This window comes from Anomaloglossus baeobatrachus, chromosome 1 (assembly GCF_048569485.1).
Source record: "Anomaloglossus baeobatrachus isolate aAnoBae1 chromosome 1, aAnoBae1.hap1, whole genome shotgun sequence".
Lineage (NCBI taxonomy): Eukaryota > Metazoa > Chordata > Amphibia > Anura > Aromobatidae > Anomaloglossus > Anomaloglossus baeobatrachus.
Window position 1 is genome coordinate 351,023,444 of NC_134353.1, and position 17,935 is coordinate 351,041,378.

Below are 17,935 nucleotides of genomic sequence, written 5' to 3' on the forward strand. Positions count from 1 at the left end.
CAGATTAGCCCAGGCAGGGCTTGAGTGAGGAGTTCAGTTTAGGAGGAGGAAGTGAAAGGAGTAAATAAGTAGTGAAAGTAGAAAGAAGTAAAGTGGTAAAGGAGGAAAGCAAGAGTGGTGACAGAAAGAAAGCCTGAAGTAATCCAGCTGTGTGCAGGACAGGTCAGCAAGGTCAGCAACGGCGGTGACTGTCTGGAGGGGGACCGTGTGGAAGTTCCTGGAAGGACCGTGGACGGGTAGTGGCCCGGCGGTCTGGAGCAGTGTACCGAAGGACAGTCAGCACCAGGGCAGGGGCCTCTCGGACCCCGGCAAGGCTAGGAGTCGCCATAATTTGCCAAATCCGTCAGTGAAGGGGACGTAGATCCCCCAACAACCAAGTCCCGATTGAAGGCAACAGCCCAACCAGAGTAGGAGAGACACCGCCACCGCCAAGGCACCAGTCTCTCAGGGCCAGCGCCTGCGGGCAAAGAGTAGAGCTCCTCCGGCCCAGCTTGAAGTCGGGGAGCGGGTTACCGGTGGGAATCCATCGCTACCAACACAGAAACAAAGGTACAAGGAAAAGGGACATCACCGTCACCTACTGGGAGAGCAAGTGCAGCCGTCCGTGGGAACCGTCTTTCCAGCCGTGTGGTTTACCGTAAAACTGTGTCAACGTCTCAGGCTGAGTGAGTACCACAGTGCCGCAAGGCACAGCGCTGCCCCCGCGTCCCTGCGCCCACCAGGCCCTGCACCTCCCTCACCATCACCGGGCCCCGGGATCACCAACCCCTACCCACGGAGGGGCAACACAACAACTGGCTGCTCCGCATCACCATCCCCGGGATCCCCATATTGAGCAGCGGTGGTGAAATCACCACAACCGTGGGTGGCGTCACGGACAATAAACAATTCCCACACCCAACTATCCCCTTTCACTCACGGGCGAGGAGCGCCGCTCGAGAACCCCCGGGATCCGGCCCACAGCTCGAGCCACCACTGAGCAGCAGCCACCGGACCCGAGCAGAAGGGGTGAGTGAAGTGTGCTGACACCCTCCTCCCCGCCCGCGACAAAAACATGCGTTTTGAACTACATAAACGCATGTGTTTTCTGACATAAAAATAATGGAGTGATATGTCCCTTTAGGCTATGTGCGCACTTTGCTTTTTTACCTGCTTTTTCGCTGCTTTTTCAACTGCAGCGTTTTAATGCCAAAATGCATGCGTTTTCAAGCAAAGTCTATGGGAATTTGGGAGTTCTTGTGCGCACAATGCTGTTCAAAACGCTGCGTTTTTGTGGCAGAAATTTGGGCAAAAACTCTGCTTTTAGGCTATGTGCGCACTTTGCGTCGAGGTACTTGCAGCTCAAAACGCAAATGGAAAAAACAATTGATATGTTGCTTCTTTAAAAAGCAGAGTTTTTGCCCAAATTTCTACAAGAAAAACGTAGCGTTTTGAACAGCATAGTGCGGACAAGAAACCCAAATTCCCATAGACTTTGCTTGAAAAGCAGAACACATCCATTTTGGCATTAAAACGCTACAATTAAATTAATGAGAAATATTAATTTATTGAATTATAGTGATAAATAGTATAAAACAGCTACAATTATATTAAATATAACTATTTTCGTTATGATTTAAATAATTATATTTTTTTTTTCACTTTTTTTACACTTTTTCATAGTGTTTGTATGTCAAAACTTTATTTAGTAGTGTCTTTGTAATCAAAACACATCTGACTTTAAGCAATGGAAACACAGGTAAAAAGCGCTAAAACGCGGTAAAAACGCACGCGTATTTACAGTGATTTTGTGGTCAAAAGCAACTTTGGCAAAAGCAATTTCTGCCAAAGGATGCGTTTAGAACTGCAACTACAACGACGCAAAGTGCGGACATAGCCTTAGTCCTTTGTTATTGTATGACTTGCAGGTCACAATATGCCAGCAGCATACAGTGATGCACAACCTATGTCATAGCCAAAGTCTTTATGTAGCCATAACCTAAGCTTTCATGGGAAGCTACAACCACCAGCATGTACTGACAGATCCACAGAATCTGCAGGGTGTGCAATATTTTTTGTTACTTTCTTAGAGCTCACATTAGCATTTAAATCTGACGAGTGCAGTGCAATAAAATCTCACATTGCACTCGGCCCAATATTAGTCAATGATGCAGCTCAGATCTGTGAGTTTTTTCACAGCTCTAATCGGACTGAGGAAAAAATTGCTGCATATGGCGATTGCAAGCGAGTTTTGGGTCACATGCACTCATACAAGTCTATGGGTGCATGTGAAAAATCAGACTGTACTGATGCCATCTGAGTGCAGTGCGATATACGCAGAGACAGACAATGGACTGGATGGAGAAATTAACCTCTCATTTTCCTCACCTGTACTTCAATTCTCCCATGTGAGAGAATCAGAGCACAATGACACTCAGCTCTTTCTTGCAGCAGAGTATGAGCCGAGTATCATTAGAATATCACATCCGATTCTCTCGCTTCAGATGCTATATGCTTGTCTCACCTCAGCCTTAGGTCTCCTTTTCATGTCCGTGTTTCCGATGCGTGTGGTGTCCGTTTCCAAAAATACCGGAGACATGGACACACATAGACCAATTAAATTCAATGAGTTTGCGCACACGTTCGTGCGCCACACTGTGACATGTCCATTTTCTTCCAGCAGCATTGGTGTCACACGAACCGCACAGTGATATGATCCGTGTGACATCAGAGTGACAAGTACCGGAGAAAACACCTGTTCTTTAAAAAATGAAGAATTTTTAAATTTACCTCTCTCTGGCGCTGCTGTCTCCGGTGCTGCTGTTGCTTCTTTGTCCCGCTCACTATGCTCATGCATATTCACTACACTGACCACGAACGGAAATTTTCTCATTTTGTAAGGTAATGGCATATCACTTTTCCAAAATAATGGAGAACTATGGAGCTGCATTAACACTGTTTTCCCTTCTCGGCCCTTTTATGCTTATTTCATTTGAATTTCCATAATATACAAAAAATCATAAACACTTTCTTTTTATAGTGTTTCTCAAATTTTACATATACCGTAAGGCTTGATAATTTTTTCCCACAGATATATATTTATATTAGGAAACCAGTATCTAGAGAATTGCGTTGAAAATGACAATAACAGTAGTTTTAAATCGATCAATCAATATAAATATTTCCATGAGTTACGCTTTTTCCAACACCTTATACAAATAAGCGTACATTTTCACCGAGTATATTGTTACTTACAGTTGCATGAAGTTTTCCCTTTTTTGACATGGCTAGAAATGAGTTGCTGAAAACTCCTCTTATTCCCACAATCCCTTGAGACACAGCAAATATTTCCAAAATACCTAGAATGACAGAAATCCCAAAATAAAGCACCGCTCATGGCTCTTGGAAAGACAGGAATGGAAAAGAATAACAACTCTCATTTTCAATAGCTGTGTGTATCTATCTTTCATGAAGCCTGTGTAAATCCATCACCCATTTTATTAGCACTCACTTGAAACTGAAGACTGCTCAGATGTCTGGGGATATGCCTGGGAGCTTTCTCTGAGGCATCAACTGTGACTTCTAAGCTGTTGCCATTTGTTGAAATGCCCAAACCAAGTGGATCAAGTCCAGAACTCCCAGAATACAGTCCTACGAAACTGTAATGGCACCCTTCAAAAAATCCATGCTGCTGTTTTCTTTCTCAGCATTATAGATCGTAGTTTACTTCTGTATTAGAAATGTTGGGTTAAGCATTATAAATGAAAAAAGGTTGAGAGAGCTGTCCTGCCCATAATAAGTTCTCAATAGAGATTGTACATTAATAGTGAGGTGTCAATCACAGGAACGGGTGTGCCGGACTGCCGTGTTTGTGACTTTATAGTCCGAGCAATGAGAAGTCCTGCTGGTTACACAATATATGAGATAAACAACAGATCATATCTTGACAAGACAGGTATCAAAGAATTTTCTGTCTTAACCCTTGCAGCATGCTGTCGTCAACTTACATAGAAAAAAACCTGCTGACAGATTCCTTTAAAGGGCAATATCTGCTATAATAAAGGCCACTTTACACACACAGATAAATCTTTGGCAGATCTGTGGTTGCAGTGAAATCATGGACATATTGTTCCATTTGTACACAGCCACAAACCTGGCACTGATTGTCCGCAATTTCACTGCAACCACAGATCTGCCGCAGATTTATCTCTGTGTGTAAAGTGGCCTTTATTCTGATATATCATAGATTTATGTGGGAAGGTTTCATTGTTGCTGCTCACCAATAACCAATTCACAGAATGAAGCACTAGTCTAGAGGACTAGTGCTTCATTCTGTGAATTCTGTGAAAATCCCCTTTTGCACTACCTATAGATTTCTCTTATTCAGGCCATGTTCACACATTCAGTATTTGGTCAATATTTTACCTCAGTATTTGTAAGGCCCCGTGCACATGTTGGGTATGTGGTGATCATTTTACCTCAGTATTTGTAAGGCTACGTGCACATGTTGAGTATTTGGTGATCATTTTACCTCAATATTTCTAAGGCTACGTGCACATCTGGAGTATAGGCTACGTGCACATCTGGAGTATTTGATCAGTTTTTGGGTCTTGGCTTACAAATACTGAAGTGAAATAATGACCAAATACTGTACGTATGAATGTGGCCTAAGACTGTGTGCCAAAAAAATCCTATCCTATCTGCCCTATATTCCAGGGTCTCCCGAAAGTACACAAAAACGTTTTTCCTCCTCCACTACGCCCCATCGTAGCCAGCATAGGCTCACTGTCTGGCCATTTGTCAGCTTGGCTTGATAACATCCTCCAGCCCCTAGTCAAGCGTACCACCGGTTACTCCGGGATATTAAATGGACAGAGCACTCATTTTGGGTTATGAGTGATGTCAACTCACTCTACCCTTGCATACCCCATGATTTAGCCTTACAAGCTTTAACCTTCCATTTGGAGAAGTATAGTTCCCTAGAGGATATAAAAAAGGAATACATTCTCATAGTTACTGATTTTCTTTTAAAACACATTTTTTTTCAGTTCAGTAATAAATTTTATCTCCAAACATCTGGATGCCCCATGAGGGCTAGCTTTTCATGTGCTCTGGCCAATTTATACATGTCCTTCTGGGAGGAAAATTACATCTATGTGGACAATAATCCCCTCCTTAAATGTATCCGGTGGTAGGCGAGATATATTGATGACCAGATTTTTATCTGTCAGACAGAGGATGACACTGAACAATCAGACATAACGAAATAATCTCAATCTGTCCTTTTCTAGCAATTCCTTCAAAAACTCTGCACCCTTTTTGGATATCATACCGTAAACCTATCAGTGGGAATACCATCTTGCGAGCCGATAGTTGCCATGTCTCACATACCATACGAAATCTGCCTGTGGGGGAGTTTTTGAGGGCTAGGAGGCTATGTTCCTCCGAGGCTTCCTATGCGATGGAAGCCGAGCATGTCACAGGAAGGTTAAAAAGGAGGGGATACTCGGATCCCTCCCTAAGGAGAGCACGGAACATAGCTAATAGCAGAACACAATCTGACTTACTGGGGGATAAGCCAAAATCACAAGATCATTTAGAGCGTATAACCTTTTCAACCCCATATAGTACAGACTTTCCGGCTATTACAAGGGTGATATTGAAATTCCTTCCCCTTCTCCAACAGGACAAGGATGTTGACATGATCCTCTCCAGAGGAGTCAATGTGGTGGCCAAACGGGCTAGAAGCATCGTGAATGTGGTCTCCCCTAGCTTCTATACTCCGATAAACAATAAACAAACTTGGCTCAGTACCACTGGCTCCCACCGGTGTGGATCAAATAGATGCGGTCTTTGTAAATATGTCTGTAACATCAAACAATTCGAGGACGCTGAGAGAAAAATTCACAAGATTACCTCTTTTATAAACTGTGCCTCAACCTACATTGTATACAAAGCCACATGTCAGTCTTGTATTAAAAATTACATAGGTTGCACATCTAGGCCCATGAGGGTACGCATGTCGGAAAACACTAGAACCACATCCTCACTCTTAACCACCTCACCTGTAGAACCCAGGAAGAAACGCTCACTCTCGGCTCTTACTCGGCATTTTCTCGAGTCACACGGGGGAAATTTTTCCACTTTAACGGTCACAGGCATTGAACATATTCCTAAGTTTGCTAGGGGAGGGGATCGTTTCACTGCACTATTACAAGCCGAAGCCAAATGGATCTTAAAACTGGATTCCAGATATCCGACGGGTCTTAACTTCCGTTCAGATCTGAGTTACATAATCTAACCAGCATACATCTGCATGTATGCATGCATATAACATAACATATTCTACACACCCCTCCTACCCCCCCTCCACTCCCCCTCACCCCCCCTCCCCAATTGATGGTATAAATGTACATGAGTGTATATATATTTATTTATTTATTATTTTTTCTTTCAGTAATATTTTTCTATTGGAGGTGGGTGTACACATATATATTTTTTATAATGTCATATTAGAGGAGGTTGCTTAATTACGGGTCGTTTCTGGACCCATATGACCATTATTATTATAGATACAACTCCATGCCTATGCCCCCTCTTTCTGAACCCTCCCCCCCCTATAGTGGGTAATCCACATATATATATGTGCATCCACATAATGTGTTTTTTTTTGTTGTTGTTTTTGTTTTTGTTTTTTGTGGAATGGGAATATGATCATCATTGCTATATATATACTTTATGCCTATACCCTCTCTTTCCGTTACATCTCCCCCCCATCCTGTCCCCTCTCCTGCATCCTCACTTATACCGATATTCGGCACCTATTGATACATATATCGTACTACTCTCCCCTCCTCCTTACCCCCTTCCCCAACCTTTTATTTCTAATATTGTCACACAGTAGCACAGTGATTCATGAGCATAGAGTCATTGTATTTTTGACGCAAATGATACGCATAAGCAATAATACAAGCGGATACATGAGTAATAATTCTTTCTCACATATGCATATGCAGGTGCATGTTTTTTGGTGAAAAACCATTATGGCTAACATCCTTATTTGTACATATATCCATACGTGAGGACATATACCTTTATTGTGGGTATTGATGTACATATATGTGCCATCTTGTAATTTGGATTTTTGCACTTTTTTATGGTTATGTCCTGCCATTTTCTATTCTGCCATTATCTTTATGTTCCTTTGTGCATCCTGATTTTCATACATGTGTGCATATTTACATCTATATATGAGCACACATGCACTTGTATGTGCATGTGGTATGATACATATATGTGATATGTGGTAACTTTGGATTTTATTCATTCATGGATATTATACTGGCAGCAAGATCTAAATGCGCGCGGCCATGTTTTTTATTTACCGCCGCCCCCACCGGAAGTCACGTGCGTGATCACGTGACTATCGGTGGTTGCCATCGTAGCACAGGGTCATGTGATGATGCCTGTAGCTACGAAGTTTCATTTTTGTTTACCCTCGGCCGAGAGCAGAGGGAAAAAGAAAGTGACTGTATCTGCTGTTTACAGCTGTATAGCTGTGATCAGCAGATAGATAATAGCGATCGGATTGCTGATCGCTATAGCCCCCTAGGGGGACTAGTAAAATAAAAAAAAAAGTAAAAAAAGAAGTTTTAAAAAATAAAAAAAAAAAAAACAAAACCTAAAAGTTCAAATCACCCCCCTTTTCCCCCATTGAAAATTAAAGGGTTAAAAAAATAAATAAATATTCACATATTTGGTATCACCGCGTTCAGAAATGCCCGATCTATCAAAATATAAAATCAATTAATCTGATTGGTAAACGGCGTAGTGGCAAAAAAATTCCAAACGCCAAAATTACGTTTTTTGGTCGCTGCAAGTTTTACACAAAATGCAATTACAGGCGATCAAAACGTAGCATCTGCGCAAAAATGGTACCATTAGAAACGTCAGCTCGAGATGCAAAAAATAAGCCATCACTGAGCCATAGATCCCAAAAAATAAGAACGCTATGTGTTTCGGAAAATGGCGCAAAACGTGCGCCACTTTTATTGGACAAGCTTGTGAAATTCTTTTAACCCCTTAGATACAAGTAAACCTATACATGTTTGCTGTCTACAAACTCGCACCGACCTCAGGCATCATTCCCACACATCAGTTTTACCATATAGTGAACACCGTGAATAAAACATCCCAAAAACTATTGTGCCATCACACTTTTTTTGCAATTTTTCCGCATTTGGAATTTTTTTGCTGTTTTTCAGTACACCATATGGTAAAACTTATGGTTTCATTTAAAAGTACAACTTGTCCCGCAAAAAACAAGCCCTCATAAGGCAAGATACGCATAAGCAATAATACAAGCGGATACATGAGTAATAATTCTTTCTCACATATGCATATGCAGGTGCATGTTTTTTGGTGAAAAACCATTATGGCTAACATCCTTATTTGTACATATATCCATACGTGAGGACATATACCTTTATTGTGGGTATTGATGTACATATATGTGCCATCTTGTAATTTGGATTTTTGCACTTTTTTATGGTTATGTCCTGCCATTTTCTATTCTGCCATTATCTTTATGTTCCTTTGTGCATCCTGATTTTCATACATGTGTGCATATTTACATCTATATATGAGCACACATGCACTTGTATGTGCATGTGGTATGATACATATATGTGATATGTGGTAACTTTGGATTTTATTCATTCATGGATATTATACTGGCAGCAAGATCTAAATGCGCGCGGCCATGTTTTTTATTTACCGCCGCCCCCACCGGAAGTCACGTGCGTGATCACGTGACTATCGGTGGTTGCCATCGTAGCACAGGGTCATGTGATGATGCCTGTAGCTACGAAGTTTCATTTTCGTTTACCCTCGGCCGAGAGCAGAGGGAAAAAGAAAGTGACTGTATCTGCTGTTTACAGCTGTATAGCTGTGATCAGCAGATAGATAATAGCGATCGGATTGCTGATCGCTATAGCCCCCTAGGGGGACTAGTAAAATAAAAAAAAAAGTAAAAAAAGAAGTTTTAAAAAATAAAAAAAAAAAAACAAAACCTAAAAGTTCAAATCACCCCCCTTTTCCCCCATTGAAAATTAAAGGGTTAAAAAAATAAATAAATATTCACATATTTGGTATCACCGCGTTCAGAAATGCCCGATCTATCAAAATATAAAATCAATTAATCTGATTGGTAAACGGCGTAGTGGCAAAAAAATTCCAAACGCCAAAATTACGTTTTTTGGTCGCTGCAAGTTTTACACAAAATGCAATTACAGGCGATCAAAACGTAGCATCTGCGCAAAAATGGTACCATTAGAAACGTCAGCTCGAGATGCAAAAAATAAGCCATCACTGAGCCATAGATCCCAAAAAATAAGAACGCTATGTGTTTCGGAAAATGGCGCAAAACGTGCGCCACTTTTATTGGACAAGCTTGTGAAATTCTTTTAACCCCTTAGATACAAGTAAACCTATACATGTTTGCTGTCTACAAACTCGCACCGACCTCAGGCATCATTCCCACACATCAGTTTTACCATATAGTGAACACCGTGAATAAAACATCCCAAAAACTATTGTGCCATCACACTTTTTTTGCAATTTTTCCGCATTTGGAATTTTTTTGCTGTTTTTCAGTACACCATATGGTAAAACTTATGGTTTCATTTAAAAGTACAACTTGTCCCGCAAAAAACAAGCCCTCATAAGGCAAGATTGACAGAAAAATAAAAAAGTTACGGCTCTCGGAAGAAGGGGAGCAAAAAACAAAAACGCAAAAACGGAAATTACCCCGGGGCTGAAGGGGTTAAATAACTCAACGCACTGCGATTACTGTCAAAACCACTGGCAACAAAATTGAGTACATCCCTAGGTGAAAATGGCTAAATTGTGCCCAAAGTGTCAATATTTTTTGTGGCCACCATTATTTTTAAGCACTGCCTTAACTCTCTTGGGCATGGAGTTCACTAACACTTCACCGGAGCCACAGGAATACTCTTTCACTCCTCCATGACAACATCATTGAGCTGCTACATGTTAGAGACGTTGCACTCCTCCATTTTCCATTTCAGGATGCCCCATAGACACTTTATCGGGGTTTAGGTTTAAGACATGCTTGGCCAGTTCAGCACCTTTACCCTCAGTATCTTTCACAAGGCAGTGGTCATCTTGGAAGTGTACTTTAAGTAGTTATCATGTTGGAATACTGCCCTTGGGCCCAGTTTCTGAAGGGAGGGGATCATGCTCTCAGTGTCTCACAGTACATGTTGGCATTGGAGAAAAGCAAGCATTCCGGCCACTGCTTGATACTGAATAGAGCATCGGGGTGCTTGGGTACATTTGTTACTCAATTGAGTACCGCAGGTGCTCGAGCGCCATGCTTGAGTACCTGATCCGCATGTTTTGAGGGTTAGATAGCTAATCAACATGCGGGGATTGCCTGCCATACATGGTAATGCCATAGCCATGTTGACTACTGGCATTACTGTGATTAGCCGGCTGCATCACTTTTTCGGGTCTTATATGAGACACAGTGACGCAATGCTTGGTAAATTCTCCTCTGGAAGAAGTTCAGGGAGAGTTGATCTAGGGCCCTCTTCACACGTCCATGTTTCCAGTATATGTGCTGTCTGTATTCACAGATACTGGAGACACGTTTACTCACATACTCATTAAAATAGCATTTGATTTTCTCACAGACCAATATATGACTATTTTTTACCATCAGCACAGATAAAAGGATCAAATGAAGTCTATGGTTCCAGGAAAAGCCTGTAGAGCACACGGATGACAGCCATGTGACATCTGTGTGCCGTCCATGTGACATGGACCAGAATTAAATGCATAGAAAGTATTATACACTGTACATATCATACCCAGAATGCTTTTTTACAGTGTTTATTTTACTGAAAATGTAAATAATGTTAACACAGTACAATGGGGGCTATGAGGATTGTTGAGCGCAAATATCAATAGTTTTCTTTTTTGATACACGTCTGAGTACTTTTATAAATGTTTCTATCTGCTTGACAACCCTCTTAGGTTTACCATATTGTTAAGTCTTAACACCTAATTTCATGTTTTGCAACCAGGTTTCTCAGTTACGCTAATATTTGGGATATCTGTTTCTCTTGGAATGCTGCCATCCTCTTAATGAGTGTAGGGGTGTTAAATCTTAGGGCTTCAGAATGATTTACTTGCACAATATCTGAAGGGAGAATGAATCTTTCGTACTTTAATATGTGTTTGCATCCCACAATCAATAGACCTACTCTTTATTTTGGAAAGATTTATAATTTAAATTTATTGTAAGTAAATATAAATATAATAGTAAATTGATCTTTTTTTCCATTACAGAATGCATTTAAATGCTTTTAATTAGGGATGAGAAAATAAATTAGAGTGGAATGTAATGCTGCTCAAATTTTGGAAAAATTTGAATTTGTCAAAATGTGGATCTTTCGTAATTTGCTTCCACTTGGACACAGCAAAATAGCCACCATTTTTAGGAACCATAAGAGGCCATCAAACTGTTAGAAATTTAAAAAACCCTTTTTCTTCACCTCTCAAGCCCATCCGTTCCTCATTGCCACTCGTTCAGTCCTCATTGTATTTTTGGATCAGCACTGAAATCCCTGGGGTCCCTTGGTCGCTATACCAAGGATACCAGGGCTAAGCCTGAGAAGGTTCTTTGCATGTGATTGCAAAAGTCACTGTCCAGGATATCACAACATTTGCCTTGACCCTTTTGGGCTTCGCAAATTTGGAAGCTCCGACCCGGTGATTTCAGAGCTGCTACCGCCAATCCAAAGATGCAACAGGGACTGGACAAGTGGCAGAGAAAAGCAGAGAGGCCAGAGAGTTTAGTGATGAGTTAAGTATAAAGATTTTTTATATTTTTTATTACATATTATTCTTATGCTCTGAGGTCTGGAGAAAACCCAGAGCATAATTAGGCACATTAAATTAACAAAGAAAAACTTTCCTGCAAATCAAATTTTCTGCTATAAAAAAACATACAAATTTGAATTGTGTCTTATCTACTGATTTCAATTTTTAATATTTTCTTGAGCAAACAGTAAATATGTCAGAAAAGAAAATCATATTGTAATGAACATTTAGCATCAGATTACTGCCTTCTCAAATTAAATTCTAAAAAATCCATTACTGCTATATTCGATTACATTGTAATAGTTTAAAAAAGGTTAAAATATGAATTTAGTCTTTTCAACTCAAGCACCAGTGCAGCGAATTCACTCAATGTAAGAGAACAGTACTGCTAATTAATAACGCTGAGGATTTTCCTGCCAGCTCTATGTATCGCATTGCTTATTGAGGTGAGCAATTCCATGTCCAAGTACCGTATTACCTCAACAAGAAAATCCAAATAGTTGGGTCCTCATCTGCCGCAGAGGCTATTGTGTTCTGGTCAGACCAAAAGTCAAGTTGTACTTCCAAAGATTCAGCTCGGCACCAAAGCATGAATGCTCCAAGAGCTGCCACACCGAGGAAGCACTCCTCTCCGGAAGTGTCATTGTGTTCTTCAGTGCAGACAGGGGGAAATGGGAATCTTCATTTACGCAAATATCGTGGACAACCAACGATCACAAAATGTTTATAATAATCCATTATACTCATATATAGATTACAGCTTTTCAGCCAAAAGGTGGTGTCACACACAGCGACGACGACAACGACGTCGCTGCTACGTCACCATTTTCTGTGACGTTGCAGCGACGTCCCGTCACTGTTGCTGTGTGACATCCAGCAAAGAGATGGCCCCTGCTGTGAGCTCGTTGCTCGTTGCTGAATGTCCTGCTTCATTTTTTCGTCATCGCTCTCCCGCTGTGAAGCACACATCGCAGTGTATGACAGCGAGAGAGCAATGAAATGATGCGAGCAGGGAGCAGGAGCCGACGTCTGGCAGCTGCGGAAAGCTGTAACCACTGTAAACATCGGGTAACCAAGGGAAGACCTTTCCCTGGTTACCCGATATTTACCTTCGTTACCAGCCTCCGCCGCTCTTGCTGCTAGTGCCGGCTCCTGCTCTGTGTGCACATGTAGCTGCAGTACGCATCGGGTAATTAACCCTATGTGTACTGTAGCTAGGAGAGCAAGGAGCCAGCGCTAAGCAGTGTGCGCGGCTCCCTGCTCTCTGCACTGTGACATGTAGCTGCAGTACACATCGGGTTAATTAACCCGATGTGTACTGTAGCTAGGAGAGCAAGGAGCCAGCGCTAAGCAGTGTGCGCGGCTCCCTGCTCTCTACACATGTAGCACAGCGACGTTATGATCGCTGCTGCGTCGCTGTGTTTGACAGCTAAGCAGCGATCATAACAGCGACTTACAAGGTCGCTGTTACGTCACAGAAAATGGTGACGTAACAGCGATGTCGCTGTCGCTATGTGTGAACCCAGCTAAAGTCAAATAATGACTAGTTATCTTCTGTTTTTATTGTATCTATTTTGGGGAAACTTGTACTGTAGTGTTTATTGTTTCTTGGGATGCTTCTCTTGCTGCACAGAGTATTTGGTGACCTTCAGTGGGTGTTTAACTCCAGCATTTATTTTTTCAGCACTGGAGTGGCTCTTTAAATGTAAGCCCCTTTTCCCCATATTATGCTCACCTGCCGCCATCCTCATCCTTTTTGACCACAGCTCAGGTCCTGTGGTGCAATCTTGTGCCCATAACTTCTGACAGGCCACAAGTCAAATGTTCAGTCACAAGCACTCAATGTAACTCTATGAGAGCCAGAAAGAGGCTGTCATAGAGTTGCATTGATTTTTGACCTCCAGAGTACTCCATGAAATAATGGATCTGCTGGCAGGTCAAAAATTGTCAGAGACCAACGGGAGGGAAGCTGGAAAAAGATGAAGACTTACATTTAAAGCACCACTCCAGAGTTGAAATAAGAAAAAATACTGGAGTGGTACTTTAACAATGCTATATGGTAATTGTCTGGCACTTCTGGAGCGCTGTTAAAAAAGTTGTCCCCTTTTAACTATTTTTAGCCCACGGCTCAGAGATGCCTTTACTCCGGTCTTGGTGATCGGCTACAGTGGTAACATTACTTTAACAGGGCTGCAGCAAATCTCTGAGCTCAGCAGCTCAGCTAATGTAGACAGTACGAGCTGCTGAATTGAAGGGGTTGTCTACAACTTCCCCCCCAGTGAAATAATAGTACCTACCACCATACCTGCTATGTTGGCATTGCCTCTCCTGGGGTTCGCGTGGCATTATTATGTAACGTAATCCTTGTGGCCAATCGGCGCCCACTTCATTCTCTCCTTCTTTAGACAAATCAAGACATCCGTAGGAAGTAAGAGAGGAGCCAGAGCCGCTAACATAACAATGTTACGCAATCCCCAGGAGAAGCAGTGCTGACACTGCTGGAGCAGGAGGTGAGCATAGATGAAACATAAGGATTCAGAACAGGTTGTCCAAGTAGTGAACAAGCCTTTCATATGATTGTCTGCAATACTGTCAATGTGATGTTACCTCTGCAGCAACAGCAAAAAAAAGCAGCATTAGGCTATGTCCGCACTTTGCGTCGTTCTACTTGCAGTTGAAAACACACCCTCTGGCAGTAATTAATTTTGACAAAGTTGATTTTGACCACAAAAAAGCGCTAAAAACGCATGCGTATTTACTGCGTTTTAGCCACGTTTTTAGCGCTTTTTTACATGCTTTTCCATTGCGTTTTGAAAGATGCGTTTTGAACATAAAGACACTGCTAAATAAAGTTTAAACAGTCAAACACAATGAAAAAAGGGGGAAAAAATGAACACATATATAATTATTGAAATAATAAAGAAAATAGTTATATTTCATATAATTATAGCGGTTTTATACTATTTAGCGTTAAAGTAGCAATAAATTTATATTTTTCATTATTTTAATTGTCGGACTATGTGTGTTTGTAAAGGGACATATTATGCCATTATTTTAATGTCAGAAAAGCATGCGTTTTGGAATTCCAAAACGCATTGTTTCTGCAGCTAAAAAGCAGGTAAAACGCTGGAATTTTGATGTTGGTTGCTTTTTGATACTTCTCATTGACTTCAATGTTAGCAAAACGCTGCAGAAATGGCAAAAACAACTGACATGCATGGTTTTTGACACAAAATATGCAAATTAAACGCAGCGTTTTAAAACGCAAAGTGCGGGCAGGAAATCTTCCTTTTCCATAGACTATTATGGGAAATCAAAACGCATGCCTTTTGGCATTAAAACGCTGCAGCTCAAAACGCTGCGGAAACGCAGGTGAAAACGCAAAGTGCGGACATAGCTTTAGACTCAGGAAGGGTAGGTAAAAATAATTTTGCTTTTTTTATATCACTTAGGCTGAGGGATAAAATAAAGTTTAAAATGCTTACCCCCATTTGGTGCTCCACTGTGGTATATCATGCTTTTCAGGAGGCATGTTATGCTGCACTCAGGTATTTGTTTTGCATTCTTGACATATATTTTTGGCATGTATCTTGTGGTGAACTCTGGTATCTGATGTATTTGGGTTTGTATTTCATGCTTTGAGCTTCAAGGGAGGTATTTTGTGCTGCACTGTGGTGTTTGGCTCACCTGTGGAAGTAAGCCATTGACATACCGGTAACAACTGCAGAATTCAGAATAGTATTTGTTTGAACTGTTCGGAAGTCATTTATTGTGTACTTTGTTATTTCTTTGACAACTCTGGGTAGGTATTTTGTTTTGCACTGTGTCATTTCTTTGACGACTCTGAGTAGGTATTTTGTGCTCTACTGGCGCATTTTTTGGCACCTTCAAGGTGGAATTTTGTGCTGTACTGTGTATGATTTGTGGTGCTGCTAGAGGGTATTTTTTGTGCTGCGTGGTGGTATATATGTCTCCCATATCATTTAACTAGTGATTTGTTCAGAGGTAAAACTACATATTGTTATTATGTCATCTATACCCAGTGATCTTATTTGCGTTTGTAGCAGCTGCATTATGGCAGTTGCTATAGTTTATTTTTATTGCTTGCAATGGTGAATTTTGGTTATTAAGTCCCTTACTTTATATTTATTTAACCTTATCATTCTCCAAATCCTTCAACTTGTCCATATCCTTATGTAGCATAATATTGTTTTCATCCGTGATAAGAACACATATGAGTATCATTAAATACAAAATTGTAATATTTTCTTCTTTTAATATCATTAATTGAAACCTGTCAAATAAAATATGGAATTAAGGCTACGTTCCCACCCTTGTGATGAGTTATTGACACTGCGTATTTTCACTAAGTGAAAAACGCAGCGTTTTACAGATCCAGCAAAGTGGATGGGATTTATAGAAATCTCAAGATGCCAATGTGCTTATTCTTTAGTCAACTAAAACTGATCTTCAGGGCATATTTCAAATCTGCAGCATGCCAATTTCTCTTATGTACACGATGAGTTTTCTGTGCAGATTTTCCCCATAGACTTGCATTAGGTGTGGAAAATCTGGAGGTAAAAAATGCACATACGTTTTTAATGTATTTCCACGTCGGAAGTGCATCAAAAACACATGTAAACCTAAGTGTTTCAATAACGTTTTGTCAAAGCCAAATACCCGGAAGTATATAAAACAAAACAGCTTTATTTAAAGCATGATGTAACAGACAAAAAATGTGATGAAAACGCACATTAATAAAAAGCACAGAAAAACAATGAAAAAATGCAAGCAACTTTATTTAAATAATAGGTGCAGCAATGGTGCTGACATTCTGGAAACATCAAAAACTCACCAAAAGCTATTTGTCTGAATATAGACAAAAGGATTAACCCCCTTCATGAGCAGCCGATTTTGCACTTTTCATTTTTTTTCGACATTCTTCTTCTGAGAGACGTAACTTTTTATTTTTCATTTAATGTGGTCACTTGAGGCTCTTTTTTTGCGGAACGAGTTGTACTTTTAAAGTAAACCATGAGTTTTACCATATAGTGTAATGGAAAATGGCAAAAAAAATCCAAAAACAGAATAATTGCAAAAAAAGTGTGATTGCACTATTGTTTTTGAGATATTTTATTCACATTGTTCACTATATGGTAAAACGCATGTATCACTGTGATGTCTCAGGCTGGTGCGAGTTCGTAGACACCAAACATGAATAGGTTTACTTTTATCTAAGGGGTTAAAAAAAATCTGAAGTTTGTCTGAAAAAAGTGGAGTACCTTATGCACCATTTTCCGCGACCCGTAGTGTTCTCATTTTTTGGGATCTATGGTTCAGTGATGGCTTAATGTTTTGCATCTCGAGCTGACTTTTTAACTGTACCATTTTTGCACAGATGCTACGTTTGGATCACCTGTTATTGCATTTTATGCAAAATTTGTGGCAACCAAAAAGCGCAATTTTGGCGTTTGGAATTTTTTTGCCGATACGCCGTTTACCAATCAGATTAATTAATTTTACATTTTGATAGCTTGGGCATTTTTTAATGCGGCAATAGCAAATGTGTGTATATTTTTTTATCTTTTTAATCCTTTAATTTTCAATGGGGTGAATGGGGAGTGATTTGAACTTTTAGGTTTTTTGTTTTTTTTTTAATTTTTAAAAATTGTTTTAAAACTTTTTTTTTTATTTTACTATTCCCCCTGGGGTGCTATAACGATCAGCTGTTTAATCGCTTATTCATTTCTCTCGATCAGAGCAGCACCGCTCAGACTGGGAGAAATGATCATCTCTTACAACAAGCAGCACTCAGCTGTTTCTTACAGGATCTGAGTCTTGTGAGCACAAGAGTCATCACATGACCCTGTGCTACCATGACAACCACTGGATCCATGTGATCACGTCATGTGACTTCCAATATCGGCCTGTGAGTAACGTTATAGAGCGATCGCTATTATAATGGAGCTGTCACATATTGACAGTGTCATTTAAGGAGTTAAAAAGCACGGGCGGATAGCGATTCTGCTTGTGCCTAGCAGGCACACAT

The 17,935-nt window shown here is 40.5% G+C and overlaps 1 protein-coding gene across 1 annotated transcript in view; it reads right to left on the reverse strand.

Annotated features, from left to right (window-relative positions):
* Nucleotides 1-17,935, reverse strand: part of FGF5 (fibroblast growth factor 5) — a 157,911-nt gene that overhangs the window by 113,841 nt on the left and 26,135 nt on the right. Inside the window, exon 2 of the mRNA XM_075337784.1 lies at nucleotides 3,235-3,338. Coding sequence (XP_075193899.1) covers nucleotides 3,235-3,338 — 104 coding nt within the window. The remainder of the gene's footprint in view (nucleotides 1-3,234; nucleotides 3,339-17,935) is intronic.